Consider the following 16,298-nt stretch of genomic DNA (forward strand, 5'->3'; position numbering starts at 1 on the left):
TATTATCAAGATTAATGTCAGTTAAGCGTGCCAGCTTAGCAATGTCCGTAGAGTAAATGGCTTCTTAGCAGCCCTAATGTTGTAGAGGCTGCCAGTCTCAGCTGCTGAACTAGATTAGTAAAGCATTAGAAGCCTGCAGAGTGAGTAGAGATTAGTGGGAGGATTCTCAGGGATTGTACGTACAGTAGCATTGAGCTTTTGAGGGAACTTGGATGGATGTGTGCAGAGAGTCCACATGTTGGGTTTGACAAGAAATGAAACCTTGTGGAGGGAGCTACAGACCTAGCTGATTGACGTTTCCTTGGTTGTGAGAGAAACTAGTACCTCCTGGACTGAAACATCAAACACGGCACTTGATTGACTGTCATTGGTCTGTAAGAACACGGCAGCTCTTTTTGAAACATTGTCAATAATTTCTTCTAAACTGTCCATCAAAATAAAAGGCCATGTTGAGCTCGTTATATAGAAGTCTACAGTATATCTACAAGGTAGTTTGGAGAAGATGTAAGTCACTTTTACTCTTTCCCTAACCCTTAACTGCGATTTGTTAATTATTAATTGAATGATCAATGTTAATATGATTGAGAACATGGTAAACATTATACCTGCATTAGCATGTCAGCATTGCCATTGTGGGTATGTCAGCTTGCTGAGTAGCATTTTAGCTAAATGTTCCACTGTGCTTGCATCCTCACAGAGGCAGAGAGAATCTTAGTGTTGTTAAGTTATTTAACAGGATTGAAAACACATTTTCATTGTTCTGTATTGGTGCACTACATGCACTTAGGGCTTTCATTGTTTATTAATCTGATGATTATCTTCTTGATTAATCGATCAGTTGTTTGGGAAAAACTGAGAGCAGTTATTTTAAAAAATAACTCAATAAAACAATTATCAAAAAATGTAAATAAAAATCAAGTAATCAATTAATCGTTGTAGAGCTAGATACACTTCTCTGCACCTGTACAATTTGTTACAAATATGAGCCATAATGGTTTGTGTAAATGCGTGCTGACTATTTTTTTATGTCTTTATTTTGGAAAACTAGCTTATTACATTTTGCAGAAGAAATAAGTGTTGACAATCCTTTTAATGCCTATTTTTGTTAGCTTTTTAGTCTTCGGTATTTGTTTTTATTTTTTTAATAACTATATTTCTTACTACTACTTTTATCTTGTATTCTGCACTATGCAGTTCGGGGAGATGATTTGCTGTTTCATTGTTTTACACAATGACAGTAAAGACCTGGATGGAGATTATATTGTAAATATAAGACTAATCTTGTCATTTTTTTCCCCCTCCAGCTGGATGGATGACGAGCTGGTGTCTGTCATGACTCCAAAGCTGATCAAGGAGCGTCCCAACACCTACACCTTCACCAAAGCCTTGGCTGAGTATCTGGTGCAGCAGGAGGCTGGAAACCTCAATGTAGCCATCATTAGACCATCCATAGTAGGAGCAAGCTGGAAAGAGCCCTTCCCCGTGAGTCATTCAAGCTACTAATGTTACATTGCTTTTTCATGTTTTCTTGTTTAACTTTCAGTTACTGATGGTACTGACTGTTGAAATTAAGAATTACTGTAGCCCAGATTCTGGAATGAGCAATGACCTCCTCAACTTTAGAGTTTTTTTTCTGGTGTTTGCTGAATACTATTTGTATCACTGATTTTAAAACTGAAGAGTGGAGAAAGTCTGTCCATCAGCACAGATCTGTCCCGGCTGTTCCTCTGGACACAGTCCAGATATCAGTCACACCCCTTCTGTCTCCTCTCGCAGAGCACTCTGCTGCAGCCAACACAGTTAAGCAGTGAACACAGTGTTGGGAGTAGGAATGTGAGGAATGTGGAGTAAAGAAGCTCTGCACACCTTAGTTCCTGGCCGATCACTGTGGAAAGAAGGACCGTTTCAGTTCTGGTTTAGGGATTTTCAAGAAATTGGGTGATGCAGATGGCTGACAGTCTGCGTTTCTGAATGGGACAATTTACAGTTTTTAGACTCTGAATCACTCCTGTCCATGTAACAGTAGGAGCCCTTGTATGAATTAATCACTTATAAAAATAAAAAATTATAACATTATTATAACAAATGTTTGATTTTTATGTTTTTTTTAGAATTGACATAATATATTTCTGCTGTTCTTTCAGGGTTGGATTGATAACTTCAATGGACCTAGTGGAATATTCATTGCAGTAAGTACTGAAATAAAAACTGTTGAAGTGGTCCATATACAGTTATGAAAGCCTGTCTTTTCTCTGTAGTTTTATTTTTCTTCACCAATACCTTTTCGCTTGTTGTCATCCATTTATGAAACTCTAAATCTACATGAAAAAAATGGTGTGTTTAAAAAGCAGGAAGGATAGGAGGATAGGAAGGTGTGGGGAGGCTTGCAAACATTAACATGACTAGACATGAAGAGTTTAGTCTTGTAAGTTGCAAATTATACAGATTTTCTTCAAACATTTCATCAGCATCCGTCCTCATCTGCTGCTCGCATTATGTCGCAGTGTAGTTATAAAACGAGAATATAAACAAACAACACCTCCAATGAAAGAGGTCAATCCTATCCACTCTCAACTGATTGAGACTGGAGAGCACCCTGACTCTATGTTAATGTTCAGCGAACGAAGTGAACGAGGAGGGTCGATTTGTGTCTTGCCCTGTTGTGCTTAGAAATGAATCGGAAGCAAATTTAGGTCCGACGGTGCCATTAGTCCAACATCTACAGTTAGGATCTGTGTGATCGTGTATTTCTTTACTCTTGCAGTGATGTAGATATATATACTTTTATATTAGCTGCCCCATCAGTTGAAAAATAAATCCAACTGAGCTTTGCTGGTGGTTAATTCATGAGGGAAGCTGAATCCTTATCTGGGCTAAGGCCCCAAAATTTGTAGCGCAGAACCTGCTGTGACAGCGCTGTCAGCAGCCCGACAGGAGAGACGCTCCGTGTTGTGCTGGGATTTTATAACTGAACTATGAGCCGGACGCACACATAGACTTTCTCTGACTGTGTGAAAATCTGATGTTTTCACATCACAGATGACTTAAGTCTGAGGCTGCAGGTAAAACATGCTGATGTAGGCTGATAAAGAAGTTTAGTTCGGTGCTGAACTGAAAAAAATAAAAATTGTTTAATCTTTTTATTGAACAGCAAAATCCGATTCAACTGATAAAACCCTAAATTGGATCGCATCATCCTAATACATTTGTCTACAAAATAAAAAAAATAAATAGTGGTTTATTTCTATCTATAGATATCTATGGATGGACGCATGGATAGTGAGTTCACTGCGTCCTTTCAGATTTTAAACGCATCCTGTGTCAGACACAGGATGCGTGCCTATCAACATCACTGTGATGTATACGTATTAGTAATCTTGGCATGTTGTAGTTTGCACTGGCCAGTTTTGGATCTTAAAGGACAAACATTACGCTCATTTTCAGGTTCATATTTTTATTTTAGGTGTCTACTAGACTAGTAATACATGCAGTAAATGCAGTAAAAACACATTATTTTTGTCATACTCATTAGTCCAACATAGGCTTAGATTGGGAGTAGCCACATTAGCCGAGAAACATGCTACCGCTTTTATCAACAGGCTGAACTAAAAAATAAACGGTTAAACGTCATAAAATTAGTTTGAAGTTGGGTCACAGCCAGCCGGTATCGATCCATTCTTGAGTTTTATTGAAATTGAAATTGCAGTCTGCAGTAAAATAAACACTTTAGTGAGCTTGTGAAGTTAGCAGAGCAGTCCAGGATGAGTAAAGTACACCAAATTAAATATTTCAATTAAGATTTCCAGTTGCTGTGGGGACAAAAAAAAATTAAGTCAGTCCACTGGGTTTTGACATCCTCGGTTGGGAGTTGATGAAGGACATAATAAATGGAAGAAAAGCCTGGACTATTGTCAGTGTGTTTCAGGTAGTTCAGGAGCAGTGCTTTTTGTAGAAGACAATTAGTCTTGTCATGGACTTTGGGCTTTGTAACTTTTTTTAAGTTTTACATGCACAAAAAGCTTCATAACGCACTGAAGGAAAGGGAAAACCCCCCAAAGCATAATATGGCCACTTTAATTCAAAGGTTTGTAAATTTGATCAGTTGCATTTTAATTATTTTTTACCTTTTCCAGGCTGGTAAGGGCATCCTGCGTACGATGAGGGCGTCTAATGATGCAGTGGCTGACCTGGTGCCTGTGGACGTGGTCATCAACGCCACACTGGCTGCAGCTTGGTACTCTGGATCACAGTCGCTCAGCAGGTTGGAGAGACACATAAACACTTGATCATATGTTTTCTCACATGATGATTGTATTTTTAAAGTAAAGTGAGTGTATTTACTGTGAATATTTCCGTTCTTATTACAGACCTAGAAACATCCTGGTTTACAACTGCACAACTGGTGGAATCAACCCGTTTCACTGGGGGGAAGTCGGTATGATGTGATTTTTTTTTTTTTTTATCTTACCTAAACACAGCCTCTGTAAATGCCCCTGACAATGGAAGCATACATACGTATGTTTAAACGTGGCGTCTAATGACATGCCCTGATTGTAATCTGATCCACTGCCTGCCACACCTAAACTCGGAGCTTTTGTTCAGCTGTTCCTTATGGATCCTGGTTTGTAGCTGGATCATTATGGAGTTTTACTCAGGGAATCTCACCTTTTTAAACAGATGTCACACATTGTTTGATGGTGATTTTGGACATTTCCAAGAGGTATTTAACGATCACACTTCTTGTCCTTTGGCAATATTACATAGAGATGATTCATATTCACTACTGAACTTTAATATTATAAATACTGACCTTATGGTTTGTTTTCAAACTTAATGGTTTGAAGTAAAACTTCAAGTGTAATGATTTCACAAACTCAACCCTGTCTCCTCAAATTGGAGTGTGGAAGCACTGCTGCAGTCATGAATCACCATGTTACAACTTGTACACTATGAATACAATTATTGAGTCACAGGTGGGCTTAACATCATCTATCTTAACCACCAGCACATAAAATACATAAAAAAGAATCGATACTGCCTGAACAATCCCATCAATATAAAGTTGAACTGATGTTGTTTTCCTCTTCCATTCACAAAACTGTGCAGCTCCATTTTATTATTTACTTTAGGGGGTGGACAGAATAGCAGGAACACCTTACAATCTAAAGGAACCTGAATATCCAATACAGTATAGCCTAACTTGATCGTGGTCCATATTAATAGCTGATCTGGAGCTTTTGATTGTATCGCATCTTCTTCAGCAGAAGGCGTTGACCCTGTTTTCATGTTTACAGGTCATAACTGCATATTTGAAATAAATTGAGTGAAGTCTTTTGTGGTTCCAGAGGGAGCTCAGAAATTTGATAAATAGCCTCAAGTGATGTCACTTCAGTCAGCATCAGTTGGAGTTGAAGACTACAAGTTTGAATAAACTTGAAAAACCAGTCCTCTGTATCCTGCCGCTTATCTATGCTTGAATGAAGCGGCTCTAGGCTTCATTAGCTGCACTACTATCATACACCTGAACTCCCGAGCAGTGGGAGTTCAGTTGTAGTAGTTGTAGTGAGTGTCTATTGTTATTGTTATGTTGACGCTCTCACTCTGAAACTATATAGAAATACTCCCTGAATAAAAGGTGTTCCTATAGCTTGTAAATATTTAAATAGCTTGTATGATCTTTGATATTGTTTGTGATCACTAGGCTAAAAGTTTCACTATCTACCTTTTTTATGACTGAAATTGATTCCTCCCTCGCTCCAACTGTCAAAACCACTTATATAAATTAATGTGTGATGACATCATCAATATGCAAATTAGCTTATGGCATCATTTAGCTACTTTTATTGCTATTGCTCGCTACTTTCATTGGAAAAGAGTTGGCAACACTGGGTGGAGTACCCTTTTTAAGGAGTGCTTGGCCATGTTGGCTAAAAGGAAGAGGTTCAAATTCATTCTAGGCCATGGCAACAGATGTAAACAAAACATCAGGAAAATGGAAACAAACATGAATCTACAATTCCATGACATCTGTTAGAGTTAAAGCAACATTATGTAACTTTTTTACCTTTTTGAAATGACATAATGTTTATTTCAAGATACAAGTTTTGAAGTCATAACATTGTTATGACGTAATGCGTTTTGTTTGTAGTGAGCACCTACATTACGTCACAAATTGTTGCAGACCTGGGATTTGTGTGTATGACGAAACTGTAGGGGGCGCCAAACCCGCACGAAATACCAATTTCTATATAATGTTGCTTTAAGCCCAATCATAACTCCATCTGTTGAGGAAGACCATGTGACACGATATTAAAAGCTCCACAACACTTATTTATGGACCATGATGCTGAAATTGTTTTGCCAAATTACTGCTGCCTTTAAAGTATTTTGTGGCAACGGTAAAGTGAAATATACTAGCATTTGGGGGAGGAAGAGTATATTGAAGGATATATTTTGCCAACAGGACCACAGCTTTCAGTCAGGTTAAGAAAAACAAAAAAATGTATTGAACTGCTGATTGATGACTTGTGTTGAACAACCTTTTGTTTCTTAGAGTACCATGTAATATCCACATTCAAGAGGAACCCCCTTGAGCAGGCCTTCCGTCGGCCCAATGTTAATCTCACATCCAATCACCTAATCAATCAGTACTGGATCGCCGTGAGCCACAAGGCTCCGGCCTTCCTCTATGATCTGTACTTAAGGCTGATTGGACGAGAGCCCAGGTAACCTCATCATCGCCGACTCGGACGTGCCGCACCTCTGCTGTTTTTAACGCCAAAACCCCCTCACACACACTCAAACACATCTCTGCTGCTTCAGTCCTGTCACTTTTCTTTTAGTGTAGTGGCCTAACGTTGTAGCTGCAATGCTAATATGTTACATAATGCTTGTGGCCGTTTTGTTGGGAGTTGAAGAATGTGAAACCCAGCGGCTCCCCTGCACAAACAGGGGATTGCTGATGGGTTCTGCACTCTTTACATTTTGCTACTTGCAATGTTTTTATTCTCAGTTGGGTTCCCAATATGTCAGCACTAAGGTCATCTCAGTCCAGCTGATAAATGGACTAAGACCGACTTCAGTCTGACGATGCCTTTGGGAACCCAACCCAGGTGTTGGCCCTTAAGAGAAACTTCTGCTAGCTGCTGACTTGTCAGAACAGTGTCAAGTGTACTGGATCTGTCTGTCTTTACCATCTGCATACCTAAAGACAGTCTAGCAGTGGTCAAGCCATTACACAGGGCCTGCATCTTGCTTAGTATTAGTAGGAGGAGGAAACGCACATTCTTCCTCATCTCGTCCTCTCTGTGTCGTCCTTGTCCTGTCATATGTGTATCTCTCTCCTACAGAGTACTGTATAAACATGACCTTCAAGACCAATCCCTTAGAGCAGGCCTTCAGAAGGCCAAATGTCAATCTGCGCTCCAACCCCTTTACTAATCAGTACTGGACCACTGTCAGCCACACGCTGCCAGCCCTGCTCTATGACGGCTATCTCATGCTGACAGGCCGCAAGCCCCGGTAAGGTTGCATCTGCCCCTCCTTCCACCTGCACTCCCCTCCCCTGCCAGTCAGCCCCCACCTTCCCCACCACAAACCCCACCCCACCCCCACCCCCTACCGTATGCTTTTTTGTTTATTTGTTTGTTTGTTTTATTTTTTCTGCTGACTGGTAATGTGGGATGGTGGGAACAAGTCAGGGCCTGGGGCAGAAGAAACAAAATGTTTGCTGTGTCTTTACTTGACCTCATGGCATCAGCTGGACTTTGTTAGCACAGAATGTCATGAAAACATGATATGACTTCTATCAGAGCACGTTTTTAGCTTTGCTCCCTTTTTTGGAATGTGTTTTTTTTTTCTTTTTTTTTTTCTTGAAGTCAAAGAAAACTTTTTATGAACCATGCTGTGAACATGACATCTGTTATTAGCATCCTCCACTTCTCACCCAATCATGGAAAATCCTGCGGCACCATGGGACTTCTTGGTCGTTTTAAAAAAAAAAAAAAAAGTTGTGTCCAGTCAGAGATGGATCATGTCCCACTGAATACAACCTCTATGCTTGTCAATTGATCGATATACACATTTAAAGGGTAACTCCAGAGGAAGCTGCATGTAATCTGACAAATTGCCTCCAGTGATGTCTATCAGTGGCTAAGTTGCATTGTGGGCAGAATAAAAAAGGGGATACTTTTGCTTCTGCTTCTTTATCAGATTACCCTTTAAGTGTTTTGTCATTACTACAAGCCACAGTATTTCAGACATTAAATGTTATGCAGTGCTAAGCATTCGTCCGCAATGCATTAGCTTTCATGGACGAGGAGTTTGGCTGTCTGAAATGAGTGTGGCTTTGTAGCTACCTCACATTCTAGTGGTGTAATTTGATCCTGGTTGGGTATGTCACCTGCTGTAAGTAATGGTTATCTCTGCCTCTATGTGCTGATCAGCCATGCATGTTTGTCTGAATCATCCGCCTTCACAAGGGGAATCTGAGTCACATCAATCTGCCTTGATTATTGTAAATGTTTCAAATCACAACATTCATCTAGAATACAACAGGCCTCTCATTGGATTAAGGCCCTTTTTATTCAATACAAATTGGAATAATTGCATCAATGCAATTCAAATATTGTTACATGTTTACTCTGATCACTGAATTAGACATAATGAGCAGCTTGAAGACTCGGAGACCTTCTTTTAGTTCTCACAATAATGGGCACTGCTGTTTTTACATTTCCACCACCAATTCTCACACTAATTTCTCCAGCACTTTAACTGGGTTTATATAATCATGACTTAAATTATGGTCCCCTGAATCAGAACTAACACAGACATTAAGTATATTAACTGGATTCAATTGTGTAAACAGGAGGACACTCTTAGGACTCTCTAAGTCCCTGGGACTGCTTTGGCTGCAAAGAAGATTTAATTCATATTGTATTGAGTTTGAATTATTTGGGGTAAAATAATAAATCCATTAGACCTAAATTTGATTCAAGTATCCATTTAACAGTTTATTGCCTGTCCTCCTGACCCGCACACCGGTTAAATCCAGTTAGTCCTCACTGTCCCCAGGGGAGACCTGACTACTGACAGTGCTAAGACAAAGTTTGGACTACCCTCTTGACTATTTGGAAAATTAGTGAAGTGAATCATTATATAATTAGAACATTTCTGAACCCAAACTATAGAACATTGTTGGTGTAAACGACTGGTAAACGATATTTTATGACGAAAAAAAATTGAATCTCATTTAACTGAAGTTACACATTATTGCTGTCCAATGTAAACCATGCATTTCCTGATTTGGTGATTTTTAATTTTCAGATAATTTGAAGGATTGAAGAAACGGTAGCTATTCACCCCAATGCCGATGGAAAGACAAGTGAAGTTTTGTTGTCTACAAAACATTTTCTGGGGCTTCACAGCAAAACAGTGTTGCAGCAGTCTCCTAAAATCTGAAGTAGATGGGGACTTGTTTTAAAAAAGTAAAACAAGCCAACTGAATAAAAAAAGAGTCTGGACTAATAGTAGTCTCCAGAAGCCCAGAGATTCCAAATTGATTTGAAAAGATGTTATTTACACCCTTTTTAAAAAAAAAAAAATTAAATATAACCTTTTTGAATCAATTTAAAATCGCATCGATTTTTAGGAGAATGCTGCAACGCTGTTTTGCTTTGAAGCTCCAGAAATGTTTTGTGGCCTAAGAAACTTCACCCGACTTTCCATTGGCATTGGGGTAAGTAGATAATGACTGAATTTTCATTTTTGGATGAACTGTTCCTTTTTGATAAGAATGGTCTGGCATTTTAGGAATAATGCATATTAACTTTCTGGCTGAGAGTTAGTTTAGACGATCAGTTCCACTCTTGTATCTCTACAGTAAATATGAAGGTACAGCCAACAGTCACTTAACTTAGCTCTGCTTAGCTAAGCATAAGACTGGGGTTGTTGGCAAAAAGCTTGTCTGGCTCTGTCCAAAGGTAACACAATCCACTCTAAATCTTGCAAATGAACATGTTATATCTCATTTGTTTAGTCCTTACGGCAACCTATGTTTTCAAAAGCCCCTGGCAAACATGTCTGGCACATTACTCCCTGTAAAATAGTGAGCTGTTGATTTTTGCTTCAGTTTTTGTTGTATTGTTGTCACAAAGCTTAGCTGTTTTTGTTAGCTCCTGAAAATTTGACATTTTGGAGATGTGTGGTTTTCACATGGCAGTGATTCAAGCTGTAGTTGAAGTTTCAATCATCCAAAGTCAAGAGGTGTACAAACATTCAACGTTGTACAACTAAAATCACAACCTGCATATGTTACAATGAGTCGACTCCAAATCTGCTTCATCCAATCTCTCTAATTCTGTGAAGTCATGCCCATCACATATAATGTGAAACAATTGAACACTTGATCCAAGGACATTCGATTTACAGTGCTTTATAAACATTTATTTTAATGTTAAATAAGTGATTCAATGACTAAATTAGACTGTAAAGAACTCATGTTGTATAAAACTTCTGCTACAAAGCCATTTGTTCCTCAAACTGTGGCGTTTTATGTTTGTAGTTTTTAGTTAAAGTATTTTCTTCTGTCAAACTTGTGCCTCTGCTCTCCCCTCCCCCAACACCATGGAACCCTGTCCTGCTACTCATTTCCTCCCATATTTCCTGCCCACCCTTCCCTTTCTGTCCAACCGACTTTTCTTTATCCCACCACCTCTCTGCTCTGCTTCTTTACTTTGTCACACTCCTCCTTCTTCTACTCCTCCTGCATCGTCCCTCTTATGATTTGCCAACCATCATCTCTCTGGCTCTTCACTACCATCACCTTTTATCACCTTTTATCAATTCCAATCTTCTTTCCTCATCTCCCTCCACCTTATTGCTTCCTCCCTTCCTTTTTCATCTTGGCTTCACCGCTCATTAATCATAGGATGATGAAGACAATCACTCGCCTCCACAAAGCCATGATGGTCCTGGAGTATTTCACCAGTCACTCCTGGGTGTGGAACACTGACAATGTAACCATGCTGATGGCCCAGATGAGCCCTGAGGACAAGAAGGTAGGGAAAAAGCAGGAGAAAAAAAAAGTCTCCTCTACATCATTCATACTTCATCCCTCTGTTGCCCATGTACGCCCCCACCACACGACACAAACCAAAGTATCCACACTGTGGAGATGGCAGACAGATTTACCACTCAGTGTGTTAATGTCTGATAGTAGGCTGGCTACAATAGAGTAAGTCATTCATTCCCTGCTGACGTCAGTTTGTAGTGAACAGAGGCGTTGTTCTGGCTAACTGTCAGGCATTTGTGAAGGGCATGTTGGTGGACTGAATGTGAAGACAGTTTACACATCAGACGTATTGTGCCTGTGCTATGAGGCACTGGCATTTAGTCTTTGCTCTCTCTCTCTCTCTCTCTCTCTCTGACAGAAGCATTTCTGAGGTCATTACACTTAATATCACATTAGTGAGTCTAGAATAATGTTCAAACTTCTCTCGTAATGAGTTTTAATTCTCTAGAGCCTCTTTCCAACCAAAAATGGCTACAGGCTGCGTGGGGATTCAGAACCTTTAATTCCCTGGGTGCTGACTGAAAGGCAGCCGCTCCCTTCAAGGCTGCCAACTGTAGCTCCACCTCACTGTTCACAGATCCAACCACAAGCTATGTGCCACAATGCCCTTCTCATCTCTCATCCAATGATCAAGTTTTGTCCTCCCCTTGCCAGTGGAAAGCACGGCGGGGGGGTTAAAATAGGCCAAAGCCAGCAGGAGCTCAGCTCTGCCTCTGCAGGCCAGAATTGTAGCCTGCTGGGGCTCTAACATTTAGGCTGAGTTCACACACTAAAGAATTGAGACTGTTTGGAAAAGCCAGGCACTTATGGCCATCTTTCTATCACTGGCTAACCTCCACCTAGCAGATCAACAGAGCCAGTTGCTTAATCAAACTCTTAGCCAATTGAGAAAAGAGTGAAAACATTTTTTTTCATCGAAGAGAACCTTGAGTGCCTTTTTGCTCTTTTTTGTTCTACTTTCAATGGACTACACTCCAGTTCTGAAAGAACTGATGCCAGCAGCAGCTGTGCTCACCTCCTAAGGAGCCACCATTGTTGTTTTCAAACAAAATCTTCAACAATAACCATCAACTCTCCATCAATAATTACGTACAACTAAGTACAACTCTTGTCAATCACTGAAAATATGACATTTAAAATGTTTCAAAGCTTACTGATAGTTTCTTGTGCTTTTTAATAGGTGTTCAATTTTGATGTGCGTCAGCTCCACTGGGCGGAGTACATGGAAAATTACTGTATGGGCACCAAAAAATACGTCCTGAATGAAGAGCTGTCCGGCCTGCCTGCTGCACGCAAACACCTCAACAAGTAAGAGTCTGTGGAAGCAATTCTGCCAACACATGAGGACACAGGAAGAAACGCTGTATGTGATGAGCACTTATAGGCAGCTGCCGAGTAGGTGGCTTTTATTTAATCTAGGTCACCATACAGTACATCTCTGCATTTGGATTTTGAAGTACTTCCGTTTATCCTTCCATTAACCACTATGTTTTACAATGATAAGGAATATGAGTCAGGTTTTTTCAAGCCAAATTGTTTTTTAGATTATCATTCCAAGTAGATAGTCCAATCACAGTGGCAGTGATCCTCTCCGCTTTAATAAAGATCATGTAAATAATTCAGCATGCAAAAGTTTTTAAGGAATCAAAAGGAGGGGGTGGAAATTGAAAATGGCCCATCTAACATCTGTTTACAAACAGACCTGGACTGACAGACATGATTTGTGTGTCTGCAGAATAAGCTGTCATACTTGTGAGATGTTCACCCTGGCAGAATCTAAAATTTGAGTCATTTTGACTATTTTTATGTTTGTTGTTTCACAGGCTGAGGAACATCCGCTATTCTTTCAACACCATCCTGGTGGTGCTCATCTGGCGCGTCTTCATCGCCCGATCCCAGATGGCCAGAAACATCTGGTACTTCGTGGTGAGCCTCTGCTTCAAATTCCTCTCCTACTTCAGAGCCTCCTCCACCATGAGATAATGAGGCTGGGACAGGATGGCGGGCGGAGGGGCGGAGAAATGAGGAAGCGCTGGATATGGATGATGAGAGGTGCCGGAAGCTCAAAGCCCTTCAGATGGTACCATGCTGTCTGTCTCTGGTCTTTGCACCGACACTTAAGGATTAAATGGAACCATTAAACCCATGGACACAGATGGAGCTGCTGGGCGAGAGTGGAGTCCACAGCTGTCTAAATGTTGCATATCTTGGATCTATCTAGCATTTCGTAAAACACAGAGGCCATGGATTTATCTCACAATGTACAACACTCAGACTAACAGCACTTCAACAAGTTGAAGAAGGACTACATGCTCTTCTTCTGTTCATTTTCAGTCAGTCCGGTCCCTCTTTGTTGTCAGAATTACCCCTGCAGTCTTTTAAGCTCCAGAGCACCCAAACCTGCTCCATCTCATTTGTCTGCTTGCCTGGCTGCCTGCAAAACAAAGCTATGCATTGGATGACGCTGTGCTGCAACAATTCTCAGCTAGTTTTCAGCCGGTCCAGGCTTCCCCTCTGTATATGTAATCTTTGAAAAATAAGCGCTCCAGCTGTTGTGTAAGCTATATTTCTCTGCTGTCACCTGAAAACAAAACTTTGTTTTCCTTTTTTTTGTTCTGTCATGAGGTTGTGTGGGATCCTTGTCTATTTTCTGCCCTGTTGAAATGTTTTAAAAACCTGTTACAAAAAGGTTTTCATCTGACAGCAGCTACACTCAGCATCCGGGGTATTGGAGCTGGTTTTGCACATTAGGTTGGAGGCAGTTGAAGGGTTAGTTTGTGCTGACTCAGTAAAGGCTCGTTCAGGGACAGGCTAGCATAAGAATCATTGTTTAAACTGTGTCTTGCCCTCCTAACCCCATCCCTAAGACCAAAGCCATTTCAACCAATGTTTATGACAGTTGCACTGACAGCTTGGTGTAAAGAGAAAGTTGACAGTGAAGGGCTTCGGGGGGACTCGCTCATACTGATCCATGTCCCACCAAGAGTTGTCATTGACTGTCTTTCATTCTTCGTGCTTTGCAAAGACACAACAATAATATACTCTCCTGTAAGTCCCCAATGAACTGCAGTGGCTAGTTTCCTAATTCCAACCAAGCACAATTGTAGATTGTAATACGATGGCTTTATCCAGTGCCTACAAACTGATCATTCTTGCATCAGCAGATCTCGAAACTCAAGCTTCTTCTTCTACAGGTTCCTTTTTTTGACATGTCTGAAAGTCATTTGTGACGGTCTTGAAGCTACTTTTGCCAAAATACCTCTTAGCTAACAGACTCGTAGCTCAGTAGAGGATGAGACAGGTGGAGTTGAGAGGAGAGATATTGTCACTTTTGGCTTCTTTTTCTGCATTATGCCTGAGAATTTAAATGCTTTGAGAACTGGTTAAAGATAGTGAGTCATGGATATACACTATAGGCGGTGACTCTTATTCATTGGTCTTTGTTAGTACACTACTTTTCAGGTAGCTCTAAGTGTAGCTCACCATCTTTTGTGAAAGGTTTTGTTACTTTACTTCAGCCATTTTCCTTTTTGTAACTATTATAGGTCATATTTGTCATATTACTTGTTCATTTTCTATCTTAAATGCTTCTGTAAATACATGTATGTTGGATTTGTCATCTATTAATGCTGTTTATAACCTGCTGTTAAAAGGTAACTCCATCAATTTTACACATTAAAGTCTTTACAGGCCCTGGGGAGTACTACTACATATGTGAAAAAAGTAGTATAAAGCCTTTTGTGGCTACAGAGGAAGCTGCATGTCATCTGATAAATTCCCTTCAGTGATGTCACTCAGTTGCTTAGTTGCATTGTGGGTAATGTGGAAGCCAGGTTTTAAAAAGCAGTCCACAGGTCTGGTGTTGCACTCCTATGGTCAGTTTGAAAACAAATCAGATCAGAACTGATACAGCAAAGCCAGAGATATCGCCTTTTTTATTCCACAAATTCTTCTTCCTTTTTTGAAACCCACAATGCAACTTGGTAACTGAGTGACATCACCGGAGGCAATTAATCAGATTACATGCAGCCTTCTCTGGAGCCACAAAGCCACGCGTTATACTACTTTTTCACATATACAGCAGTACTCCCCAGGTCCTGTAAACACATTTTGATGTGTAATATTTGTGGAGTTTCCCTTTAAACACTTGGACCATTCTGTTGCCTTCATCATCCTTCCTTGTTACATAAGAAATTTGCTTCTTACTGAATCAGCTAAGATTTTTTTGCTTTGAGATTTCTCTCACTTTTGTATGAATTGTCCCTCGTTGCCATATTAAGCCTTCATTAACATAACTGAGGTTTACCTGTGCACTTTGTCATATTTGTCTCGTCTGTTACCTACTCCTCGAGCACAATACAATGTTTGAAGAAGCAGGGTGTGACTGTGTGCTGATCTCTCGTAGTGCTTGCATGTGTCCTTCTCAGAGTGGCTTAGGCGATAAAAGCTCCAACCACCTACTTGTAAGTCCCGTGAATGTCCTAAATTCATTAAGGAATGTGATTGTCACTCACAGCATGAGCCATTTTACATAGGATCATGTGACTCGGTGGAAAGATGCACCGTTTCGGAAAGACGTGTGCAAGTGTGAATCGTGCCTGAACTTTTTTCAATATTCTAACAATGTGAAAAAAAGCAATCAGATCTATGTTTTCTAATTATTTTGTGTACAGCTCTATTTAGGTAGACTTCAAAATATAACAAACAGATGTATTTTTATGCTAATGACATTGCGTGGCTATTTTACTGAGTAAAAGCTTACTGAACCGACTTCAGCTGCTGTAAATAATACTTTAAAAAGTAAACATGTAAACATAAAACATAATTGCTTGTCATTTGACTTTACTGTATATGTACATGTACTTTTCTCTCTCTGAATGTAATAGAATAACACAGCCTGACTTGTTTGCACAGCCAGAATCTTCCTGTGACTCCTGAAACAAGAAATTAACAATCCTGTAATTGCCTGTAATTTTAATATTAAGCAAGTGTTTGTTTATTGGAGTGCAGTGCGATAAACCTTTTGTTGTTGTAACTCCATTTCCTCATGCCGGTGTGAGTGAGTAAGTCAGTTTGGTGAATGGCTGCCATGCTCTTGTTTAGTGTTGTGGGAGGGAGGGGAGCAACAGCGTGTCTAATTTCAGGGTTTTCTTGCTTGAGCTTGATTTGAGAAGTTGGGGTCGAACGGGTCTTTATCATGTTCTCACTTTCAATGTCAGGAACTACT

The 16,298-nt window shown here is 40.1% G+C and overlaps 1 protein-coding gene across 2 annotated transcripts in view; it reads left to right on the plus strand.

The window, feature by feature from the left end:
• far1 (fatty acyl CoA reductase 1) overlaps window positions 1–14,784 on the plus strand; it is a 29,912-nt gene extending 15,128 nt beyond the window's left edge. Inside the window, exons 6-13 of one of the 2 annotated variants that reach the window (XM_073472439.1) lie at window positions 1,305–1,482; window positions 2,145–2,189; window positions 4,134–4,261; window positions 4,368–4,435; window positions 6,554–6,725; window positions 10,928–11,057; window positions 12,252–12,379; window positions 12,895–14,784. In XM_073472439.1, the coding sequence (XP_073328540.1) occupies window positions 1,305–1,482; window positions 2,145–2,189; window positions 4,134–4,261; window positions 4,368–4,435; window positions 6,554–6,725; window positions 10,928–11,057; window positions 12,252–12,379; window positions 12,895–13,054 (1,009 nt within the window). In that variant the 3' untranslated portion in view covers window positions 13,055–14,784. Of the gene's footprint in view, window positions 1–1,304; window positions 1,483–2,144; window positions 2,190–4,133; window positions 4,262–4,367; window positions 4,436–6,553; window positions 6,726–7,349; window positions 7,522–10,927; window positions 11,058–12,251; window positions 12,380–12,894 lie in introns of both variants that reach the window. The other variant, XM_073472438.1, reaches the window with a different exon arrangement.
• The last annotated feature ends 1,514 nt before the right edge of the window (window positions 14,785–16,298 follow it).

This window comes from Pagrus major, chromosome 8 (genome assembly GCF_040436345.1).
Source record: "Pagrus major chromosome 8, Pma_NU_1.0".
Taxonomy (NCBI): Eukaryota; Metazoa; Chordata; class Actinopteri; order Spariformes; family Sparidae; genus Pagrus; species Pagrus major.